This window comes from Patagioenas fasciata, chromosome Z (genome assembly GCF_037038585.1).
Source record: "Patagioenas fasciata isolate bPatFas1 chromosome Z, bPatFas1.hap1, whole genome shotgun sequence".
Taxonomy (NCBI): domain Eukaryota; kingdom Metazoa; phylum Chordata; class Aves; order Columbiformes; family Columbidae; genus Patagioenas; species Patagioenas fasciata.
In genome coordinates, this window is record NC_092560.1 from 56,314,844 (window position 1) to 56,338,090 (window position 23,247).

The following is a 23,247-nucleotide window of genomic DNA, read 5'->3' on the forward strand; positions in this document are numbered from 1 at the left end:
AGAGGCACTTTCAAAGGCCCCGAAATTTCTTCACCTGTCATAATTTTAACAATTCCAACAGGAGCATGAAGCAAATACAAAAGCTTAAGGTCCTTCTCCTCATCTCCAGCCTAATCAGCCACTTGGTGATGTGGAGTTTCTGCAGGATCCCTGTTACAAGCTCTGTTTCTCTATCCCCATCCCACCACCTGTTTTCCAGCATCCTGGAATATTCCCACACTTGTACCAAGCTTTCTATGCTGATTCTGTCTCTTGTGGTCTCAAACTTCTGGCTTGAGTTTCTCGCTGTCCTCCAACTCAGAGCCCCCTTCTGCATTTACATTGACTATGTACTAATTTCACAGCATCAGCTCATAGTCCCTCCATCTTGTGTTTCTATGCACATCGTAAAAGGACCTTACCTCTTTTCTTCAATTTCCCTTCATACTGTCTCCCTGCTCTCTGTTTTTGTCTGTCTTTTGACTCAAGCTATCATCTCCACGCTAACCATCTCAAAAGGCTGTAATGTATAGCTTTCTGTGGACTAAAGCGACAAACTAAAACGGAGCACCAATTTACATGCTAGGAATTGCCTATCACCTTTCTCTGTGCTCCATACTTCTCCAGATGGGAGTCATTGGGGAGTGTTATCTTCATCCTAAATAGCTTCTAAGAGAAGAGCACTGCAATCTTTTTGGGGTGGGAGTGCGGCCTAATGCAGTTGTGCTTTGGTCTTTAGACAATGAGTTATTACATCTTCCTAGAGTCGCCTTGAGTCACTTCGAGTTGCCACAGCGTCAAGAAGCCGCGCAGCAACTCGCACTTCTCCGTGCTGGCAGAAAGCGCTGGTGAGAGAGAGATCTCGGGGCGCTTGGAGAAACCCCCGGGCACCGCAGCGGTGGATATCGCAACAGGTCGAACACTGGTTATCTTTCCCCTGTTCCTCGCCTCGGCACCCCGGAGAGCCCGGCCGCGGTAGTCGGGGCAGCCAGCGGGGCGCCAGGACGGCCTCCAGCCGCGGGCCGCTCGCCCGCCCCTGGGCGCCGCTGATCGGAGGGCGCCCGGACCCCGTCTCCGCCCCTCGGGAGGCGGTGAGAGCGGCCGGGCTGGGCCGGTGACTCAGGGCCTCCGGGTTGGGCGCGGGTGTGAGCGCGGCGGGAGGTGGGGCCGCGGGAGCGGAGCGGGCGGGACGGGCTTCCCCCGCCTGCGCGCTCTCCCGCCGGCCGCACAGTTTCTGCTCGGCAGCCGTGAGCACAGGTGGAGTCGCGGCGTTGCAGTGTGAGTGGTCCCGGCGGGAGTGGGAAACTTCGGAGTGCGGGGCGGGGGAGGTACTGGGGACTCGACGGGTCCCCGCCTGCTGCCCGCTGGCCTCCGCGGCCGCGGGGTCCGGGTGGTGTTGGGAAGGGGTGCGCCCGTCATCCTTGCACGGAGTCGCTCCCGCGCTGGAGAGGGAAGGGCTGTGCGGGATGGGGGTGGGCCCCGGGGCGCTTCCTGCCCGCATTCCCCCAGAGCTCCCTGGTTGCGCTTGCACCCCCAATTCCTCTCCTGCAAACCCGCGGCTGTGCCCTACTGTGCCCCGCTGTGCCTGTTCCCACTCCGTTCTCTGGCTGCACCCGCATCCCTGGTCGCTGTCTGCACTCTGCTGTGCCTTATCACCAAACCCTCAGGCTGTGACCAAGGTACCCCTTCTGCACCTCACAGCCTACACTGCCTGGCTTGCAAGCTTTCAGGCTATACCCCACACCACGTGTTCCCCCAAGCACCCTGCAGTGCCTGTCCCCCCACGACCTTCTGGCTATGCCCTGCACATGCTGACCTCATCTTCCTGTCTTGAAGAACAATTCGCACCAAGGATGAGGCATGGGGATGACCTCCACCTTGCACAGGAGGCTGCAACACGGATTTCATTTTTGAAAAATGCCTTTCCCCCCCAGCTCACACCAGAGAGAAGCGTGGTCCCAGGCATCAAGAAATGAAATGGAGGCTTCTTTCTCTGCAGGGGCAAAGGTTGGAGGGAGCCAGCACATGGCCCATGTGCTTAAGATGATATTAAAATGTAGGGCTGAAGCGATGATGTCTAGTCAGGGGCTGTCTTGCAAGTTAGAAGTAGAGTGGCTGTCTGGCTTGCTGTCTTCCTCCTCCTCAGAGACAGGTCTCTTCTGCTGCTGTGCAAGTTGGGTCCATCCCTTAGGACTGACAGCAGCAGCAAGACCTTGAGCTGAGGAAGCAGGTGGGTGCCTGTGTGTGTGACTGAGGAGGCCACATTGTGCCAGCCTCTTGGACTTGCCTTTTGCGTTGCGTATGTTGTTTGAGCACTGTAAATATGTTGACAATTTCTAAATATGTTTTAAGTACATTTATATTTTGGTTGGGTTCTGGGTGTCGCTGCCACTAGGACAGAATTGTGTGATACTTGAAAAAGTATAGTGAGGCTGCAGACCACTGACTCCTTTGCTTACTTGTGTAGGAAATCAAGATGAGTTAACAAAAGCTGTTCAGACAAACCAGAAACCTTGCAGCTGTGTATAGATACCCTTTTCCATACTCCATTGTAACTCGGTCCTTCCCAGACCCGTCTGTACTGAACATTGCCATGTAGGAGAAGTTTGAACAAGTTTTTCTGGTTATCAGGAGCAGCCTGGGAACAGCATGCTGCCTGACTTACTCTGCTGCTTAGCATCTGGGGTGCTGCCCAGGAAGCATGCAGGCTGCCTTGGAGCTGCCTTGGATAGTGGAGGTGTTATCGTTGTGTATCGACATAGCATTAGGCAGTGTGGATGTACTCTGAAAATGCTTCAATTGAACTTCTACATTCGAAGAAAAAATACAGAGACTGAGGATATGAAAACTTAGCCAAACATGGGCTTAAGCTCTTCCCAGGCAGCACCTCTGTTTCAAGTGTGGGGAATAACTCAACTTTATGGTATTTCATTATAATTTGTCAATCAACTTTCCATTAAATAGTATTTATTTACTGGTAGAGTAAGGCAGGTTATGGTACAGGGAACAGTATTCATGGAATGCGTTGGGAAAACTGCCACGGCATTAGTCAAGTAATACACACCAAATAGGATTTACCTAGTTATGGAGCTCACCGAGTACTGTGAAATACCTATCAACTAATTACATACCAGTAAAAGAGCTAATCAGGTACATTTTTGTATCGTGACATGACTAGACGACGTTTGCTGTGTGTGCTCTCCTTGCTGTGCTGTGCCCTTCCTGGCTTTGTTTCACTTCAGTGCAATAAATCGGGAAACACTTTTTTTTCCCCCTACCTTGGACTCCTGCTCTTCCTCTTGAACCTACTTCCCAGTGCTTCTGGTTTAATGCTTATCTTATCTCTTCCTCTGTCCTGCCCTTGTCCGGTGGCTTAACACACAAATTTCTGGAGGCGTGGGCAGATGCAGAGCGAAGCGAAGGGGTGAGCGGTGCGATGAGCGCTGGAGTTGTGTGTGCTGAGAGGGAAGTGGGAGGACATCGGCTCTGTGATGTGTTCAGGTGCAGGAGATTGGAGCCAGGATCCCTTCCTGGATCTTTGTTAGCTGCCTGTAAAATCATGTTTGTCATATGCTGGATCTAACTTTGCAGACTTCAGGTGGCACTTCTTCCACCCCAATGCCTCTCTGCCTCAGCATGGCTGTCAGAGGCCACTGCCCTGTAATTCTCCTGGTGAAGGCTGGTGTGAGCTCCCTGATCTGCCTCAGTCAAAATGAGAGTTTAGTTCCCAACTATGTGTTAAACTAATCTGATTTGCTTTGCCTGCAGTGGATTAATGACCATGTGTAAGATATGGGTAGTAGAGCTGTGGCACATAGGCAAGGATGAATAGATGAGGTGGTGTCATCTTCAGTGGCACAGCATCACTTTATAAAAATAATTGTATAGCCCAATACTCATTGACTTCAGGCTAGTGGTTTTCTGAAGCTTTAAGCTACTTCCCAAAGCCTGCGTAGCTGAAAAGGAAGAAATACTCCATTCCTATCACTCCTCTTCTGCCCCTCACTTCAGCTCTTCACTGTTCTGGTTTTCTTTCCCAAGGTCACAGCAGGTGACACACACAGGTGCAGTGTTTTTATCAGTTTCTCCACTGCTCACGTACATACTAAGTTTGAGAACTCACAAATTTGATTATGTTTTTCTCTGTTGCAATTTATGGATGCTTCAGACAGAGTATTTAGGAGGAAGCTGGTCTGTGCTTGCAAGCTGCCCCTGAGATGGAAAGAGAAGGAGCTAAGTACTTGAAAACTCAAACAGAAGCTCTTTCAACATTAGGAGTTTCTGTTGCCGTAAGATAGATTTAAAGCATTTCACAACAGTTTCACAGTTGGTTTAGGTTTAATTTTAGGATATTTCTTCTCACTTAAACTTGCTTTACATATTATTTAGAGGCTGGGTAGTTACTCTGCATTGTTGGGCAGTGCTTGGGATCAGGTCCCATGTGCTTGTCCAGGGGCCTCCATGCACTATCCAGGCCCAGTGGATAGAGGGTAAACACAGCCTAAATGGTGAAAAGTAAACCTTTTACTCCTTGAAAATATCAAATTATTAGAACAAAAACATAGCATTAACAAAATAAATTATTCACTTTGCAAGCTTGATTGTACTTTTTCTAACACAGTTCCTTTAAAGGGGACGAAAATGAAAGCCAGAAAGTCATGCAATAGTTTTATTTTCTGTAGCTTGTTGCCATATACTCAATTTACAAGAGGTTTTGCAAAGTTGCAAGTGATGTAGCAGTTAAGATTTTTTTCTGTCCTTCTGATACTTACTTGAAATACAAAAAGTAAAAAAAATATTTCAGCTGAAATGAAATACATAAGCTTACACTGACAGGAGACACTACAGCAACTCCGGTGTCTATCTGTCTTTTGTTTCAGTGTTTAATGCTGACCATTGAACTGGAGGTGTTGAATAGGTGGTATTTTGGAGTTTTTTGGTGTGGTTCTGGTTTGTGTTTTGTTTTGTTTTTTTGTTTGTTTGTTTGTTTTTTTTTTAATTCACGTAATAAAATGCTTTACATATGTCTGATTTATATCCTGACTTTTAATTTTTTTTTTCCTCCATGTATTTTGCTATTTATGTTTTCTCTGCTTATGACGGTTACACAAAACATTTTATTACTGAAGTTGTTAACTACAGAAGATCTATAAGTAGTTCATAAATTGAGTAGTGTAAGAATGCACAGTTTAGAGCACCACAGGTGTAAATGTATCTTGGTTGTTTTCTTGGTTCTGGATGAGAATCTAAGGAATTGAATTTCAGTAGCATTTATAACTTTGAAATCCTGGGCTGGCACACAAAACTCATCTCTTAAGAACTACTTACAAAGCCTATGCAGCCTAAAGCAAGCTCTGGCTTCCCGCTGCAGAGTAGCACAGATGTCATGAGGAGAACAAATATAGGTGTCAATAAACTCTATGAATCATCTTATTTGCCAGGAGCAATGGTATTCAGATTGCCCCTCTAAACTGTGTCAGGGCTCTATTACTTGTCACATTAAAAGCAGTGAACACTGACTTTTATCTCCACTCCTGACACCGACTTAGGCTGGTGATGTAGTTTCACCAGCATTTCTTTCATCTTGAATGCTTTTGTCCTTGTGTCACCTTTCTGTTGTGCTGGTATAACCCTTGGTGAAGCACGGAGGAACTGGTCTGGGTTAAAAATACCCTTTTCTTTTCTGTGAGGCCGGCTCCCCCACCCTGGATCTGTTTCCCACTACATTTTATTATGCAGCCAGGAAAAAAAACAGTTGTTCCAGGTGACATGGGAGCAGGTATGAGTAATGAGGGGAGAGCTTGAATAAATTGACATTGCTACCATTAAAAGTGCTCTTAGAATTGCAGACTTACCCTGTAAACAGTCAGACTTGTTCTGCTTGAGAAGCTGCTTGTATCAGCTTTATGAATTCCTACATACTGCCTGCGTGTGTTTAATTGTTTTGTGAATTCTTTGTAGTTTGGATTATCTTTTATGTTGATATGGTGCCTTGCACACTGGGCTCCATGCCTGGAACCTCTATTCAAAGTCTTTTTTTTTTTTTTTTTTAAAAAAAAGCAGTACCTCACTCAATGTGTGTTAATACAATGGTAACTTTGTATGGTGCACTGTAAAAACCTGTACAAATGAACAGTAAGTATGTACAGTGCAAAAGTTGTTAAGTTTCTCCAGGCATCACTGCCCCTATCACAGTGATGGCACACTGGCTTTATGGATATGTCTGAGATAAAAACATAGCTTACTAAGAATAACTCTATTCCTTTTATTCTCTGTTTTCTAACAAAAAAAGGGGGACAAATCTTGCTGGAGTCTGAAACACAAAGATCAGTTTGTTGATTTGGAAATAATTTGCATTGGTACCATGCCCTTTTTTTCAGGAAAGTTATTTGAAGTGATAAGTAGATTATTATTATTATTATTACTTTTTTAAATTGTGTTTTACCTGTTCAGTTCAAAAGTAAAGTGTGTGGAAATCGTTAACAATGGCTGAAGCTTATTTTTTTTCATGTGTACCTTAGCAGAGTGCAAGGTGACTGGGAAGGAGAAACTCCTTGGTTTAGAAATGGTGGTGGTGGTGAAGGAGAAAAGATCTTTTTGAGGGGGGGGCGGGAAATTGTTTCTCTTTTAGTTGAATTTTGAAATACGGTATTTGTCAAATGAATCTGATTTTTTTAATAGACTTTAGAGCAATTTTTTTTTCATTTTGGTAAAATGTTTTTTGTATTGTTTTTAGTGAAAAGGTCTGGGCTAAAGCATCAAGATTATCAGGGTTATTGGCCAGATGTGCTCATTTATGCTATGCTCATTCGATTAAGTAAATACTCAGTATTTGTTTACCATGTGGCATTACAAATATATGGAGATAGGCGGCATGGAAATGTCTGTAGTCTGTTCAGAGAAGTAATAGCTGGTAATGTTGCCTTCTCCTGTAGAGGTGAAAATTACTTTGATTCAGTTACATTGCAAGTGAATATTTCGATGTATTTTACAGTATTTGCATTTACAGAATCCAGTACAATCCCTTTTTTGTTTGTTTAGAAGTACGGTTGGAAATATCTGGATTAAATACGTTCTTTAATAACTTTTGTGGTTAGAGTTCTGTGACTTTTCTTTTCAGTACTGAAATAAAATATTTGCTTTTGAAACTTTAACTGTACAGAATGGATCTGACAAGCTTAATGAAATTATGGTAATGCATTTTGATGAAGATCTGTAGAAGACACTGTGTACAAAAGCCAAGAGGCTAATGGAGTAAGGTCAGTGTTCACTGTCAACTTTCAAACTAAACCTTTCACAAAAACTATTTGTGAGCTGTATTCCTCAGAAAGCTTGTTACAGATACTAATTCCTTTGATTGCTTGCATTATTACTTGTGTGCTGACAACATTGTTTCTGTAGCACCTTTTGTTCTGTACCAAGTTAGGTTGTTAAAGCGGAGTCTGCTTGAGTTAATGTTTACACTAAGAAGTGATAAACTGGAGGGCAGGGCCGTAAATAGGTTTACATGTAGCTCTGGTGTTCAGGAAGTCCACTTATTTTAACTTCTAACCATGAATATGACACTTACATTTTGGAGAAAGGAGAATGTTGGGTGGAGGGAGTGCAAAACATAGGAGCTATTAGAGCTCTTTGTGTGTCCCTTCAGCAAGTCCTTTAATGAGTATTTGAAATGTTATTGGGTGAAAAAGCCCCCAGATGAATTTCAGTTTATCCTGAAACTATTTATCATAAACTGAAGTTGATCACTTAGGAAAGCTTATCCGGAAATTGCAGAAATAATGTTGCTGAGCAGGGACTGGACTATGCAGAGTTCTGGTTTGATCTGAGGATTTTCCCAATCGGTTGAAATGAGGCTGCTACTGTATTTCAAAATTGAACAGCTTAGATACTACATTTGGACTACGTTTAAAAGCATGGGACAGAAAATCGTCTCTGGAACTGTGGAAGTTGTGCAATTTGGTGTTCTCACTTTTATCTTGTAGAGACTTTACACGTATCTTTGTGGAAGTGTGATTGCATGCCATTGGTTACTTTCATCCAAGCTGCTGGAGCATCGGGCAAAACTTAATTGAATTTAGACAGGCTTTTGTGATAAGGAAGGGAGCTGCTTTTACAGATGGTGAAATTTTATGACCTTGACTCACTTGTTGAGACAACAGCAGTGGGAAGAGGTCCGGTCCTCCATTCCAGTCAGTGGGAAAGCATCGTGCTTTTGGATATCATCAGCTGGATGAACCTGCAGCTATATGATAATCAGTGTAGGTGAAAGCAAACTCCTTGGTTTGAGTGTGAACCATAAAATAATATTTATGTGAGGTAGAAGAGAAAGAGTGGAGAGAAACCATTGACTGTGCTTGGAAGCCTGCTCGGGTGATGAGGGCTGTGGATTTGCTTTAGGTTTGGACAGTGGTGTGTGGCCTGGTAGTTTTGCATGGCAACTGGCGCCCAGCACTTCAGTTTTGTTCACAGCTTTGCTGTGCTGACTGATGGAAAAGATGTTTTGTTTTCTTTGAGTGCCCCATACAGAAAAGGAACCATACACACTGACCTCTTCTGCAAAGCGCTGAAACCTGTATGCTAAAATACTATCTGAGACTTTTTTAGGTAACTTAAATGCATAGTTATATATAAACCTAATCTTTCTTTGTACTGGCAACAATCCAGTTTTCTTCTCTTTTACTGCCGTTACATACTGAGCAGACTATTAGACACTTGTCTGTTTCTTGTACACTGCTGTTTTACAGGAACATTACTATTAGGCTGAGTATTCTGCTGCCTGCCAAGCATCTGTGCTGGAAGTATTATTGTATCCTGTGTTATTCTGATGTGACACATCCACTGCCTAATGCACTTTGTTGATGGGATACATTTTGTTTTGAGCTATTTGTATTTGGCAGTCTTTCAGGATTAGAAAGAGGAAAAAAAAAAGTGCAGTTGACTTGGCCACGTATAACTGTGCATCTCTACACACTGTCTGGCTGAGCTGATCTATTTTAAACTCCAACAGTGTCTTGTCATCCTGGGTGGTCTCTGAATGCTTGGAAGGATGGTAAAAACTGCATTCTACTGTAGTAGTGGAAAATACTGACAGAAAATCCTTACAACATACCTGTGATTAAACCTGTGCATTAATATGATGTTTCATTCTGTTCTTCTGTGAAGTTATTATCTGGTGTTTTAAGCTGATTTTAAAAAGCTCTGCTGTTACAGACTCACAGCCTGCTTAATGCTGCTTTGTACACTGTTCTTGAGCTTCCTGAAAAGTGCAGAATAATGAAGATTTTAAAAAATTCCTCTTAACAGAGGAACTGAAGTCTAGCTAACTAGATCTGGAGCAGAAATCAACCTTCACAGCTGTGTAATGCTATTAATATATGTTGCCCTTAATATCAGCCTCTACTTTGCATTTTGTGTTATGTGAATTCCTTCATGTTGATTGCTTGGAAATTGAACAAATAACTGATGTATTTTTAAAGCTGGATTTTTATAACAAGATCTTGTTTAAAAAAAAAGTTGTAAGACACTTTTGCTAATCAAGCCAGTTAATGTTTTTAGGTGATGGAGAGTTTTGTTTTCATGTAAGCCCTTTAGATTGGGTTGTTAGCTGAATACTGTCCCACACAGCATTGCTTTGCCCTCGGAGCCAACTTTTTCTTTTGCCTTCATAGGACTTTGACTATTCTGAGACACCTTGACTGGATGTTTCCTCTCTCTAATGCTTGTAGGCAGCTATGAATGTCCCTGTTCCGTACTGTTTGAGTCCTGACCCCCAGGACTTTCACAGGAACCCTTTGGAAGTCCAACACTTCTTTAGTCTTTAGAAGGATATCTGCACAGTAAGTGGAAAAGAGCATTTCTGGAACAGCCGTTAGAACGGAGACAAAGCAAAGTTGCTCCCTTTTTGGTGTTCACACTGTGTGCCCAACTTCTGTTGAACTGGATTGCCCTCCAAGGGGTACAGTCACCTCAAAAGGGAAAGGTGCTATGGAAGGTTATTGATGGAAGAAGTAGCGCAAACAGTGTACTCAAATTTCAAACAGAATTAAACAGGGTTTCGCAATATACTAATTTCCATATAGCCATCCCTGAACTCAAGGTACAGGCACAATGCAACCCTGACAGTGACTTTGACTACAGGGTGAGTCTGCAGGATCATTTCCTCCAACTGTCCCTAACATTCAGATATTTCTTTGCCATCTGTTCTCCATCCCTCTGTGATTCCTCCCTTGAGTACAGAGTATAATAGGCACTTACTGGAAAACATCTGGCTTTTCCACCTCACCTCCATTTCTGAAACTGTATTTCACGTCTGCAGTAACTCTGGTTGAGTATAAACATTTTTTTTTTTTTTTTTAGCGGAGATTCTCTTTGTGATGCAAGGGAAAAAACAGGAGTGTCCAGAAAAATTAGAAATTCATTCATATTCCTACTGCTCTGTTTAGCTGTTCTGGCTGAGAGTCCTGAGTCTCCAAACAACAGTATTATGTACCTTCGTAGGTTGCCTGACACTAATAATCATGAGTATATTTTGTAGTGATTAACTAGACCTTCCATCATGCTGAAGAATGCTGATTTAAACACCACCAAAACAACCAAAAACACAAGACCTTTATATCTCATTGCATATCCCTCAGTGATTTGGAACCTCCAGATGCAACTGTACAAATTATCAGGTCTGGGCTGGAAATATTTAGAATGGGGCAGTGTAGTAGCTTCCTGGAGCATTCCAAAAAGCACATTCACAACAGCACTTGATGTGGCAAGGGTGAACTTGGGAGCAGCTGCAATTGTTATGATACCATAAACACACTTTCTTGGGTAGGGGAAGTGTTCTGAGACTTCAGTTTAGAAACAGGCTTAGCACAGATTTCCTTTAAAATGGCTTTTGTCACCCTAAATGAAGCTCTGCCATTGCCTTTCGCTGTGCAGCCACTGCCTGTGTCGCACTTCCCAATGCTGACGGTTGCACTGCATGGGTCCTTGCAGACGGTGCCAGACACAACTGGTTCTAGCTTGCTTTTGAAAGAACCTCCTAGGGTCAACACAATTGCTAATATTTACAGTGCTCAACAGCATGCCCACTATGCTGCATGGTAGCTTAAGGAGGGGAGGGGAGGGGAGGGGAGGGAGGGAGGGAGGGTGTCAGTTCTAGGTCAGCTGCCTTTGAAATTTATGCCTGCCTAATGCAATGCCAGCAGAATCGGAGCAGAAGGAATGCATTATTTTGCTGCTAGAACCCAGAGGGTGGGTAGGTTGAGCAAGTACAAGGTGGTGGGAAACAATGGTAAAGGAAATAAGCCCTCGTCAGCATGAGAAAGTGGTGTGGGAGCAGTTCAGTTTTTGTAAATTGCTCCATTAAAGACTGAACAAAATAATATGTTATAACTCTGCATGGGTGTTATCAGTGTTACTACTTACTAATATTCTGAACCCAGCAAGATTACAGCTGGTGCAATAAAAATTCCATAAAATGACATTGACTTCGCAATGTCATTTTGCCACAGCAACTGCAGTGGCAGTAGCAGAGTATATGCTATAGGCTAGATGTGACTGTAGAAAAACACTTCTTCCTTTGGTTATGAGGAATATTTTTCACTTTATTTGCTCACCTCTTCTTTCTTAAGGTGAATATTGTCTTCTTAAGGTAATTATTTATACTTTTTGGCTCCCCTTCCTATGAAATTTCTTTCTGCTGTATTTCTGTGTTACGAAAGACACCACCATCTCCCCATCTTTGTCTACCACAGGTGGAAATTTATGGTCTAGTTCTTCTATACTGATTTTTCTCTAGTGCTGAATAGCTACTGGTACATTGCCATTGATTACTTAGTTACAAGATATCTTTGGAAATAAGGAGGTTTGTCTGCCTTTTTCTGCCTTCCCCCCCCCCAATTAGTATTGGCTAGATTAACAAGATGTTAACTGTGTAACAAATCGTACTCCCATTTGTTTTAAGGACCCTTATCTGGAAGCTGAAGTCTAGCTCTGCGTTTCTCTTTTTGTTTAGCTTCCATGCAGTGTCCCCCACTGTGACTGTTTAAGTGATGGGTAGACACAGACTAAGTTGTTTAGCACTCCTTGGTAGCAAGCTGCTTTTATTGTAATTAATTGGATGTATGAGATTCTCATATGCAATTAACTCATATGCATTTACACTTAGCTGTTAATGAGGATAGATGATAGGATGGACACAACTCAGTGACTCAACTTGCTGCTGAAGGGAAGGGACAGTCTCACTCACGCACCTTCTTATATTTTGACATGAGTAACTTTAATCAGGCAGGTAAATATAAGAAATAGTACTCCTAACTGGAGTCAGTTGTAAGCCATCCTACTTGGAGGTTCAAGAATGATACAGACTTGAGGTAATGGTATCACAGAAGACAAGGAGGGAGAACTTTAGACTCATCACCAATCTTGGAAATGTTAGCTGAGTCTGCTTCACTGAGTCTGCTTCTCTGGCCTGCCCTTTGTCAAGTGTACTGGCAAGGTGTTGATAACTGATAGGAGGATGCTCTTATCTGTATTCAATGTGCTTCACCTTAAAAGAGATGTCTAGTAGAAAGACGAAGAGTCTTACCAAAGCATCCAAATAACTATAGTGTGCACTCAAGGAATCTTCATCACCACGATAAGAAGAAATTAAATGTCATTAGTCCCATTTTGTGGATGTGTCCACAAAGCCCATTCATTTTTAGTCCTACAAAATACAAGCTTTTGATGCCGTCAGACATCTTTGATCTCTTTCATTCAAAGCATTTAGTTAGCAGTTGCACTCCCTCTGCCCTTTTAGACCTTACCTGTAATTGTGTCTTAAAAATAATATGCTTCCTATGGAGGATAAAAAACCCAGACTGTGCTATCTCTTCAGTGCAGGTAAATACCACTCCTTACCCCTCTAGTTCAGCACACGGCTTTATATCCTGGTTTGCTTGGTTACTAGAATATGTATGCACTTTAGAAACACCATAGTTCTAAATAATTCTTACATGTATTTATCAGAACTGTCCCTGCTGTAGAGGAAAAAAAAAGACCAGAATAGGTAAAAGCTCAGCATGTCAACATGTAGAGGAATGAGTGGGGAGCACGGGGTGTATAAATTAGCATGAATTGTGTAGTGTGGCTGAAAATACTGGATTGTGTTTCTGCTGTCTAGCCCCTGGTTCATGTTTTGTGAAAGCCTGTTTAAAGTGACCCTAAGCTTAGCTGATCTGGTCTTGAAAGAAAAATTGAAATGCTGCAGGAAATTTTCTAGTTACATAATAAGCAAGGAGGAAAACGGAGAATCTCTTAAGGCCTTTGGGTAAAGAGATTATCCTGAGTCAGATATAGCTCAAATATTAATTAATACTTTGTCAAGGTTTTTGATAAGGCTGATGACATATCATTATCTAACGGAAATGAGGTTGCATCAGTAAAAATAATTACATCATAAGTTAACCTTATTTTGACTTCGAGGTGAAAGTTGCCATGCGATACATGCCACAGGACTCACCATGTAGGCAGGGCTAGGTGACTTGTGAGCTGGCTGAACTGGAATGAAACTTAAAGGAGCCAAGTGCAAGTCATGCACTGAGGGACAAATGAGAAGAGCTTCTGTTTTTAAGCTGAATGCAAGAGCCACTTATCATAGCAGAGGAGTAGGCAGGTGAGACTAGCTGGCTGCAAGATGTCTGTCATGCAAATTCTCAAGTAAAGAGTTTTTGATGAAGGCACTGATAAGTTAAAATTCTAGGAGCTTTTCCCCCTGCTTATGTTTTTTACTTTCTCTGAAACATTGGCAACATGGGGAGAGAAAACTCAATATGGGAAGATACACCAATGACCATGGTGTTCACTTACCAAATGAAAATGGGAATCTTTTCAGGGGCCTGCCCAGAAATCTTTCTTATACATGAGTTAAACTGATAATCAGGTTCAACCTAGTACAGAAACTTCCTTCCAGGCTGTGATTGCAGGGACTGTTTGGACTTGATGTGTCTTTCTATGTGATGCTGGACGTTAGTCCCTAGGATCACTTTCACATTTATCACTGCAACCGCAGATGATTCATTTAAAATAGTCGCAATGCCAGATCTTTTCCTGCCTTTCTGTAGCATGATGTAATTTTTGTGGCTTCAGTTCTCATTTTGTAGAGTGCCCTTTGTAGCTTGTGATGGACTAAGTGATGACTTGCTGAGAAGCAGTGTGCAAACTTCTTGACTACAGGTCTAGTACATGATCATCTGTGATTATCCAGGACTGGACATGATGATCATGTGTCCTCCCTATGTGATTTCACTATCAGCTTAAGGGGATCTATGACAGGGCTGCTACTCCCACTTTTGTCCGTGCCTGTGGCATCGTGTGTCTCAATGTTTCCTTTGCACGAGCCCATTCAGCTTTTCAGGTCTGAGTTGACTGAAAAAGAACTTTTTTCTCAAAACATTAGACTTTCAGTTGGATCAGTGAGCTCCTGTGACTTACTCTGCAGCTTCCTGAGGACCAGAACAGTCGGCAATGATGCTATGGGACTGCACACTGGTGCTTCCCTGTTCGGCTGTCGCCAGTGGCTGGATCGCTGTACATGGACCAGAAGAATGCCCATGTGATTCTAGCTGGGAGCTGAGCACAAAACAGGGCTGTACCCCTGAAACAGTTCCTTGCTGTGAAGTCTGCAGTATCAGTTCTTCTAACGATTTACAGGCAGTTATGGAACAAAATAAAAATTGGTCTTGGGTAGTTGAGAGCATAAAGAATGGGCAAGTGATGGAAACGCCTCACAGGGAAATCTGTAACAACAGTTGACACCTGGCTAAAGTTTAAAACTTTATTGCTGAATGTAGATGAGTAATCCATGTAATGTAATGGGCAATTTGTATTTGTTTGCAATGTGACATTAGGGAGTAATGTAGTTAAAATAACTGCAAATTATGTAAGCACACAGCCTTGGGAAATAGGAAGGGCAGAGCTGGTGTTTCCCAGCTAAAGCTTAAGATACCATCTGTGAAACACCTTGAGTTGATTACCTTCTCTACTTCAAGAACAGGATTAACAACAGTATACCAAGTGATTCTGAAACATCGAAGTTTCATAATTGTACCTGAATATGTAAACCAGTATTACAGTAATTTCTTAAACTGCAATTTTGAAATCAGACTTATATGGGCCAATGCTTTCTGCAGGCTCTCTCCATCTTCCAGTGGGCTCTGCAGGATGGAGAGTCCTCTTGTCATTACCTGCTTGCTGGGCCGGGGGGTTATGCTCCAGATCTTTCACTTTTGGGATCTGCCTTGGCTGGAAGTTATCCCATTGAAGTTTGTATTGTATTGCCAAATTTTCCAGTCTTTTGCTAACAGGTTCCTGTAAAAGTAGCTTGTTTGTCTGTGTAATAATTAGCTTTGCTCTCCAATGCAAATTCTTAATTTTAAGTGTTTTAAGTTCCCCCTGAGCTTTAGAATTTGTTTTCTGCAGTGACAGAGCTTAACATTAGATTGTTTCATTTTGCTTGGTTTTCTGTTAAGTCCTTTTGTTTGCTTCTTTTGTTCAGTAGCCATCAACATAAAACACTTGTAAAAATTACAATTTAAAAGTAAATCTTTATCTGTTTAAATATTTTAAAACTATGTAGGGGGAATAAATAAGCATCAAGAATGGCAAGTATCTTTCATGTGGGTTAAGCAAAGGACTGTGAGAAACTTCTTGTTCTCATTTAAAAATAAGGAATGTTTGAGGCATACCAGTAATTCCCATTTCAAGAATCACTAGCAGTTTTGTGTGCTAGCCGAACTTGAGCACTTGCAACAACTTATTACCTATACTTGTCATAATGAGGCATTCTCATATGGCTTGCTGTGGTATTTGTGGCATTTTTGGCTAATGTAAATGTCTTATCATCTACCCTTGCCTCTCCAGTAAAGGTAATGGTCCAACTTGAAAATGATTCTGCCAAGCTGTATGCCTTAACTCAGCTGCAGCTACTGGGCTTCTTCAGGTCTTTGCCAAGCTGACAGGGACCAGAGGCCAGCAAATTACTTTGCTCTTTTAACACAGCCCTTCCCCTCTGTTGCCTCGCCTACACCCCATTTTTATAATGAAGACACATCTGTTTAAAGATACCTTCAGAAATTATATTAATACAGCTGGGTTGAACCTACGTGCACAGTATTACTTCCACTGACATTTTTAAATAAAAAAACCACAACACTTATTTCTTTCTGAGAACTGAGTACCTTCCATATGTTTTTGAGATTATTTCAGTGCTTGTGTTCTGAATGCATGTGCTTGAGAGGGCTGCCTCTGCATTCCTTAGGAATTCATCAAGCTGGGTAGACTGAACGTATATGACTGCATTTGTAAGTTATGTAAATTGCTTCCAATATGTTATTTAAAATAATCTAATTTTGAAAACCAGTCTGCTAGTGTAAGTTCCCTAATTTTGAGAGAGTTTACTGCAATCTAGACAACCTAACTCCATATCACTACTGCATTTTAGTTGCATATTTTAATTTTGATACAAGCAGAAAGTTTAACATTGGAAATATAAGTGCTTATGTGCTCATTCTGTAAGTACATTAGCAGGTATGTAAACTAAATGTGTATTTTTCTGACTGAATTGTGGCTATACAAATGCATAATGTGCACGAGTTTACATCATGAAGAACTAAAGCTATGTAGGTAACAAATGGCCTTCTCTACCCCCAAGTCTTCATCCTTTCAGGCCAAATATTTCCAGTCTCATATTTAGAGGATAAACTCTGTAGACTTCAGAACTGCCAAATGTTTTGGAAGATTGTATTATGGTTGAAGTATTACCAGATTACTTCTTAACAATATGGTTGTACTGTAAAAAAGCAGTCTTTCAAAAATGTGTGTTTGTTGGTTGGTGGTATGTGTGTGTTTGTTTGTTTGTTTGTTTTTCTGGAATACAAATTGTTTTCATGTATGTGGGATTTTTTTACTCTTCCATTTTAAAAAAAAAAAAAAAAAAGAAACAAGCCTTGAACATGAATTAGTGTGTGAAGGAAGGCTAACACAAAGTACCTTCCACGCTGCCATTAACCCTACTTGTAGCTAGTTAACAAACAAAAAATCCTGTAAACATATTTAATACAAAAAATTGTTCGTAGAAATGGACTGACAAAACCAAGTATCTATTTAAGAAAATCAGTAGAATTGTAAAGCACATTGAAAGTAGTGTTATATATGAAAGTTTATTTTAAAATAAATTTTAAGAGTAGAAAAGTTCTGAAAAGCATTGTCCTTCTTGCAGACATTACTCTTACTATCAAAATAATTAATTTTAACTTATTGTACTTTACTTACTTTCAGATTTAGAGTAATTGACCGGTCAGTATGTTTGTGTGGTGAGGCTGTGGCTGCTCCATGGCTAATGCATCCTTCTCTCAGGGATAATAACTAAACTACAGAAGTTTTCAGAATAAGTTTAACAACTACCGTGGTTATAAACAGAAAAGTAACTTTGAAGGATAAGAACCTCCGCTGTCTTAGCTCTTGTGAAGTGTTTTACAGGGAGAAGGACTGCGAGTGTTGAGGTCAGGAGAGGTGGGACAAATGCCTCTCCATCAGTACAGCAGGGGCTGGGAAGCATGAGGATCCACTGTTTTCATCTTCTGCATTTCTACTTACGAGCAGAAGCAATCTACTGCGAATAGCTTGGTTCCAGAGAAAAAGCTTGCTTTTGGTCCCAGTGCCTAGGAGGCATAAGACTTGCTGTTTAAACATTGACAGCATGTTTGTCTAATGCAAAATTGAAGTGATGTAAACAAATCAAATCGGTAAATGTAATGAATGAACGATTTGTGAGGTTGCAGTTGTCAGGTTGAGAAGTTTGCACTGTAAGAGGGAAAAAAAGTCAGTCAAGACCCGTAAGTCCATAATAAATGGTAATTCATTTTGAGCCCACATCCACACAGAATTTTCTGGATTTTTGAGAGCATGTTTTGAAGCAGCAGGTTACTTATTTATCTGAAGTTTTGATCAGCATGTTGAGCTAGCCAGTCCGAGTTCCAGTAATATCCTTGTCAGATGAGAACAGGAAAACTAACTGGCAGTGATATTGGTAATCTTACTGAACAACTGATTAAACATAATGTGATTAGTTGTATTCAGTGAATATATTTACTGAAATATTGATCCATACACTGCATAAAGTGTCTGTATGCTTTGGTAGAATATCATTATAACTACTGGACCAGGTACCTTCTGTTTGCATTGCCTTGTCTCTGTTCTCATGAAACTGAAATAGGAAGAATACTGGATTTTAAGGTTAACTTATTGTAGTAAATCTATTTTAATAAAATAATTATTTTAAAAATACAGATTTTTAACACTTCTACCCAGCATGAGTTACTTACAGCTGAGTTGCCTGGCTGTCACAGTCAGGCAGTCTGAAGTAGCTGGTGTTCAAGACAAGATTGGGTTTATGTATGTTTGATATCATCCATAGTTTGGCTTATGGAGCAAGACGGCAGAGATACTTATAATTTGTCTGTAACCATAAAATGTTTTTTCTCATGTGATTGCTAGTGCCAAAAGGAAGAGGCCCACTCAAGTTTCCATTAGAAAAGGAAGATGATGCTTGTCCTGATTTTGCCAGTACCTTTATAAATATAGAGCTCTGTAGCTAACATTGTAGTATGAGCACAGGGCATATGAAAATGGTCAGCATAAAGGCAGTGACATTGAGTTGGGAAATGCTGATGTTGGAGGATAGTATTTCTCGAAAATATGAACTTTAAAGTGACTTGCAGATGGAATATTTCCTAAACACTAAATTCATGGTGCTTTCAGATGTTCACACACACAGGACAGAAGTGCAAAATGAGAACTGGGAAGAGGTAGATCAGGTGAACTCTAATGAAGGCAGACTTGTATGTGTTGCATCTTGTGATGAAAGGTGGGTGTGCTGTATTTGAGGTGCCTAAAAGCTCCTGTGAAATGACAGTGAACAGTACATAATTGTAGAAGCAGGGGTAAGGGTGAAGTTATTTTACAGGAATGTTTAGGTGAGGATAAGTAAGAAGATGATAGTGAGGAGATCTGGGGAGGGACGTGCATTACCATCATGAGGGCAGAACTGGCTCTCAAAACTGCAGCCAGCTAAGCCTCGAGGAGATGCAGAAGGGCAGCCAGAGGAGAGGAGCTGATTTTCAAGGTGTGCTGCAGGCTGGACAAACAAAGGTGAATACAGAGTGAAGATTGCACAGGGGGTTGGAGAGAAATTTTATGGCAAAGTGAGTGGGCATAGGAGAGACGCCCTTCAAATGCTTGGAGTTTTTAAAAAGCATTTTCTAGGGAGAATGAGGCAAGGGAAGGGCTGATGAATGCTTGATTTTGGGGTAAAAATCAGTATTCATATAAGCATACTTCTTTGAAAGGTTTTACATATGTAGGTGGTGCTGCATACAAACTGGATGTGCTGGATAATTTTTGCGAATTGATGGTATCACTGGTGGTACTATGACACTTCATGATCCCGGTGTTGAAACAGTTGACTCATGAGTGTGATTTGCATGCTAATTATAACATAACTAATGATTGTATTTAAAAGGAACATGAAGACATATTGGCACCTTTTCTCTTTCCTACCGACTTCAAAAAATTACAATTTTCAATAGTAAGTGTTGCAAAGCTGAACTTCTTCACATATCAGTGGCTTGAACTTTAAATGGAGATGGTAATAAAAATGAATTTAGGCAGCTGCTCTTTATTTATATCTTGCCCTTAACTGTAACAGTTAACCACAGCATGGTTTCTTGAGATAACACTTTATGGCATGGAAGCACCTTGTTTCGTATGTAGAGATTACAAAATAATATTGTTGTGCATAACAGCTCAGCTATAAGTTAGCCCCAAGCATAGTACAGTGTGGTCAGCTAACGCTTCCTGATCTGTATTTCACATATGGGGCTCTGTTAGTTGTTTTTATATTTTTTTCCACTCTGTTTCCTGAACATCTTTTCTAGAACACTTCACTGACATTTATTTTATTAATTACCAAAATCCATTTTTCTGTTTTGCTTTGTTTTCCTGCAGGCAGCATCATAAAATCTTAATCAAGTGAAAATGGCCTTTAGCAATCTGACATCAAAGGCTGTACTACTGTATGATGAATGGATTAAAGATGCTGGTGAGTCATTTAAATTGAAAACTTGTTAACTTTCAATAATTTTAATAGCAATATGTAGCTATTCTAAGAGTACCTTTGTTTTTCTGTAAACGTTTCTAAGACTTGCCAGATTACCTACTGATGTTTTTAACTATAAAGAACAGAGTAGTTTCTTGTGTTTTAAAAAAGAAAAAAACAAAACTCAACTAGCTTATGGGTATAACCTCAGACTAATAAAGTTCAGACAGTGATTCTTCTGTAAGTGTTTCTGACTTGCCTGTATATATAGTTTCCACTTTTCCTGTACTGCTGAGCATAAGGCTTTAACTATTTTTTAAATTATTATTATGTTTTTTATTACCAAACGTATTTTCTCACTTAACTGAGCTAGATGCATGATGTTACTGAATTTTGCTTTTGTGAAGTAAAAGAAATAAAAATCCTGATAAGTTGTATTATCTTGAAATCAATCCTCAATGATGAACTCTCTCATTGTTCTGTTTTGAAAAGGAATGTTAGTCTCTTGTTGCAGTTGGTATGAGGATATTAAAAAGATTTTGCTTCAATGTTTCTGTTCCCTAGTTTTGCATGCTTACAAAAAAATGATAGACAAGATCTCAAGTTTGGGGTTAAGACCCATCTGTCCTAGTGGCATCCCTGTGTGTTCCTCACTGTGCTAGGCACATAGTGATGGGCATTAGCTGATTCCTGGGGAAAACCTGAGAAGCAGTTAAGATTTGATCAATAAAATTACTAATTTATCTTTTCCAGTACAGCTGAGAATTATTTTTGTTGTTCTGTAGAACTACATCTTGCAAGTGAGCAGGGAGTTTTATCAGTGTGACCTATGGGGTGAAGTGGATTGAGAACGGAGATGGGTGATTGGGTATTTCTGCTGCAGTGTCCATGACTTCAGAATCTGAGTTCCTCGTCTCCCTGCCTACCAAAGCTTGTATTTGGCACCTCGTAGCATGCTCTTAGTGGCTGGACATGGTTTCCTCGGATCAAGCTGGCAACACTAATGTGAAAGTTTTGGTAGTAGCAGTGCAAGAGGTGGATACAGAAAAAGCATTCAGCTGTGAAGAGCTGGTGGTTTTCTTGGAGTGCAACACATACAGATGCCTAGTGCTGTGGTTCACAGTCCTTGCTCATCTTATAGTCTGTGAGCCGTATTATAATGTATTTCCTCCTCAATCTGTTTTAAAACCCCCAGTGGCTGTTAACAACATCAGAAGGTCTCATGGGTTGCTTGAATGCTGTGGGTTGAAAATCACTGACTTAAGACATACAGTCATGAATTAAACACTTACCAAAAATTGCAGTAGTATAATTTCACCCTGAAAATATAGGAGCGAATCATGAAAGCAGCAATTTGCTGAGTCAGTAGTTAAGTTTGGGATCATTCAGAAATGAATTTTCAAAGTCAGTTTATAAAAATTAAAAAAAATATATTAAAAGCATACATGAAGTTCTTATCAGTTTTCCTGCTTATGGAGAAATATGGGAGTCTTTGTTGAGCTGTGACTTGGCAGGGAACCATGGAGGGGTGCAGTGGAATCAGGGTGAAGCTCAGATGGAGTGCCTGCCAGCCTCAGCTGCAGGGAGAAGGAGCATGGCCTGCGTAGGGGAAGGACTCTGCAATACTTCCATTTGGGATAACTGAAGAGGAACTTGCAACACTTTTGCTGTTTGGAAGCTTGTAATATGAAGGTGTATTTTTTATCATGCTGTGAAAGTGGTGACATGCCTGGACTGAATAGGCACAAACCTCAAGTACTAAGCTATGAATACCAACTGATGGGATAGAAGGTCTTCAAACCTTAAAATGCACACGTTTATTATGTCTAATGTTGTACTGCTTATAAAGCTCAAGGGTCTTGAAAAGTGGGGCTATTCCCTGTTAGTGACTTGAACTTGTGAAATAAGGTTCATGCTTTTCCAGAAAAAATGAAGTCGGAGCTGGAAATGCAGCCTCACTGATCTGCTTGTGCACTGCCTTCCGCTACTTCCCTCTGAGCCCTGTTCATGTGTGAGAACGCAGACTTTCTATGAATGAGAGCTCTGGACTGAAAATTTCTTCACTTATGATTCTGTGTCTCCTCTTCATTGCGTATGAAGAATTGATGCAGAAAGAAGCATTGAATCCTACAGGTGCTAAATCTTGTTATCTAGTTGGTATGGATTTGAGGTGATCAGTGACAGCAAAACCTAAACCATTAAGAATGAAGTACCTTTCTGTAACTGTTTTAAGATTTAGTAAGTACTGAAATTATCTGATTATTTTTTTTCTCTCCCCTCCTCTAGATCCAAGACTGGAAGGCTGGCCACTCATGTCTTCTCCTTTCCCAACAACCTTTATCATTGGAACCTACATTTATTTTGTCACTTCCTTGGGACCCAAACTCATGGAAAATAAAAAACCTTTTGAACTCAGGCAGATAATGGCATTTTATAATTTTAGTGTGGTAGCCCTCTCTTTATATATGACTTACGAAGTAAGTACTACTTTTATTTGTAATGTATTTAAACATTTAGTGTCTCTAACTATCCTCATACTAACTTTTAATAAACTTATTAGTATAATTCCCAGTTTGCAATTCTCAAAAAATGATTATTCTGATTGTTGTAATTATATTCCTCCAAGCAGTATGCTAAACTAATTGCACTGATACTTGAAAAAAAGGAATAAGTCATACTTAGAAAGATTGTAAAATATTTTATGTGTCATTATCTATAATTTACAAAATTAAAAATTCTCATAACTTTTTCAGTTTCGCTGGGTTGTAGCAGCTAAAGCAGACTACATATTTTTCTTAGCCTGTTGTAATTGTTTCTGCCCTACTACATGATAGTTAACACTGATGTTTCAAACTCTGTATAAAGTATGTTTACTATGGAATAATCTTTAGTTAGATCTGCCTTTTAAATGATAGAAGTTAACAAAATCTAATTTGAGGATTTCTTTTTTTTTTTTTTCTTTTTTTTTTCTAAAAAACCAAACCAAACCAAACCAAAAAACTAAGAGTGGCAGCAAGGGGAACCCAACCAACCAAAGGAAAAAAAAAACCAAAACAACAACAAAAAAACACCAAAAAACCACCAAACATTAAAGTCTTCAGCATTGATTTTTCCTCCCCCACCCCCGTCCTCCCTTT

At 40.6% G+C, this 23,247-nt stretch overlaps 1 protein-coding gene across 3 annotated transcripts in view; it reads left to right on the plus strand.

Moving 5' to 3' along the window:
• The first annotated feature begins 1,114 nt into the window (after positions 1–1,114).
• Positions 1,115–23,247, plus strand: part of ELOVL7 (ELOVL fatty acid elongase 7) — a 32,190-nt gene continuing 10,057 nt past the window's right edge. The window contains exons 1-3 of one of the 3 annotated variants that reach the window (XM_065861577.2): positions 1,115–1,257; positions 20,020–20,113; positions 22,397–22,587. In XM_065861577.2, the coding sequence (XP_065717649.1) occupies positions 20,050–20,113; positions 22,397–22,587 (255 nt within the window). In that variant the 5' untranslated portion in view covers positions 1,115–1,257; positions 20,020–20,049. Of the gene's footprint in view, positions 1,258–7,219; positions 7,239–20,019; positions 20,114–21,621; positions 22,244–22,396; positions 22,588–23,247 lie in introns of those variants that run through there. The other 2 variants (XM_071802165.1, XM_071802164.1) reach the window with 2 other exon arrangements.